The sequence below is a fragment of the Panthera tigris genome, chromosome A1 (genome assembly GCF_018350195.1).
Source record: "Panthera tigris isolate Pti1 chromosome A1, P.tigris_Pti1_mat1.1, whole genome shotgun sequence".
NCBI classification, from domain to species: Eukaryota; Metazoa; Chordata; class Mammalia; order Carnivora; family Felidae; genus Panthera; species Panthera tigris.
In genome coordinates, this window is record NC_056660.1 from 85,988,600 (window position 1) to 85,990,712 (window position 2,113).

General features: G+C 35.4%; 1 protein-coding gene across 1 annotated transcript; it reads left to right on the forward strand.

Moving 5' to 3' along the window:
• Positions 1-561: 561 nt before the first annotated feature.
• Positions 562-1,509, forward strand: LOC102957981 (olfactory receptor 14A16-like). Its single transcript, XM_007084998.2, has one exon. The coding sequence runs from the start codon at positions 562-564 to the stop codon at positions 1,507-1,509; it is 948 nt and encodes a 315-aa protein (XP_007085060.2).
• Positions 1,510-2,113: the final 604 nt, after the last annotated feature.

Consider the following 2,113-nt stretch of genomic DNA (forward strand, 5'->3'; position numbering starts at 1 on the left):
TCAAAGCATAAGAGAGACTGTTAGTTATAGAGGACAATCTGAGCTTTCTTGGAGAGAAGGTAGGAGGAGGATGGGCTAGAAGGGAGATGGTCATAACAGAGGGCACTTGTGATGAACATTGGGTGTTATATGTAAGTGGTGAATCACTAAATTGCACTCCTGAAACTAATACTACACTGTATGTTAACTAACTAGATCTTAAATACAAACTTGAAGCATAAATAAACCAGAAATATACCAAGAACACAGGTCACAATGAACTAAAGCAAATTTCCAAGAATGGGTAAAGAAATTACTCATTTCATTCCAAATTTTCCTGCTACTTTTAACCTATTCCATCAAGGTAAAAAAAAATCCCTCATCTATGGATGTCTGAGGTAATATTTTCTATTTTTTGCACAAATTTTAGGATATCACATGAAAAAAATTCCTCATCTGACTAAATGACTGTCTTAATATAATACTTTCTCACAATAAACTGAAAACAGAACCAACAAAAAGAGACAGTTTCTGAAGATGACAAGAATTTTTTTTCTTATGTTTCCAGATAAAAGAATCATCATGCCTGAGAAACTAACCAATGTGACCCTAGTAACACAATTTTTGCTCCTGGGACTTCCCGATAATGAGGTGCTTCAGAGACTGTATGCCACATTCTTCTTGTTGATATACCTGGAAGCACTGATGGGCAACTTGTTCATTATCACAATCACTACCATTGACCAGCATTTCCAATCCCCTATGTATTTCTTCCTGAAAAATCTGTCCTTGATTGATATCTGTTATATTTCTGTCACTGTCCCCAAATCCATCATGAACTCTCTGAACAACAGTCATTCCATCTCCTTTGTGGGATGTGCCTTACAGGTTTTTCTTGTTGTTTTCTTTGCTGGCACAGAGTTTGCCCTCCTTCTAGTGATGTCCTATGATCGTTATGCTGCCATCTGCTGTCCCCTGCACTATGAGGCCATCATGAGTAGAGGTACCTGTGTGCAGATGGTGACAGCATCATGGTTTAGTGGGTGTGTCTATGGATCCATTCATGCTGCAGGTACATTCTCTGTCCATTTCTGTGGGCCAAACATGGTGCATCAATTTTTCTGTGATATTCCAGCATTGCTTACTCTTGCTTGTTCTGGGGAGCAAAGTCTAGAATATATGTTTATTATTGTTAGTTGTTGTTTTGCTTTTGTATGTTTTATTTTAATGGTTGCTTCCTATGTTTATATTATTTCCACAGTTCTAAGAATTCCTTCTTCACAAGGCAGGTTTAAAACCTTCTCCACCTGCATGCCCCATCTAACTGTGGTAGCCTTGTTCCTCTTTTCTGGATGTATTGCATATTTAGGTTCAACCTCAAAATCCCCATCATCGCTGAACCTCTTTATGTCTGTGTTATATTCTCTGTTACCTCCCAGCCTGAATCCTGTCATTTACAGCCTGAGAAACAGGGACATGAAAGTGGCACTTGGAAAATTTTTGGGTGAGAAAATGATACCAAATATATAAATATGCAAAATGTCAATGTCTCTGATACCTACTAACTTCAAATTATTACCTACCTTCAAATTGTTATCAATAATAATGATCTGGTAGCATCAAACTATTGGTTTGTACATGTAATTCAATAATCACAAATAAAAATATTTTCTAATACAAATTCAAATAATTTCAAAATATCTGGTTAATACAAATTGTTGTAAAGTTATTAGATATCCATTGTATCATTGGTACTGCTCCACAGGATGCTGCATTTACATGGTTACATGGGTCTGAATGTTGGTGGAGTGTCTTAGCAATTTCTAACTCAGGGGAAATGTTTCAATCTCTGTGTTCACATCAATAGGCCCCTGGTATAATGTAATATTGTTTTTCATTTCAAATTTAACCCAATCAGCCCTGGGTTAATTCTCACTTGGGAATATTTTATGATAATTTCAAATTTTACACAATTTAGTATAGTCACAGATTGCAATTTTTTTTCTAACTTACTCTTGCAGTAGTTATGGAAAACCAGTAATACCAAATTTGTTATATTTTTTTCCTTTCTTTGTATTGGCAAGAATAATATTACAAGCTCATTTTAACTGATTTATTAAATTAGTCTCACAAT

Excerpts from the sequence above, each read along its gene's own strand:
- LOC102957981 (XM_007084998.2), top strand. The coding sequence starts at position 562 with ATGCCTGAGAAACTAACCAATGTGACCCTAGTAACACAATTTTTGCTC.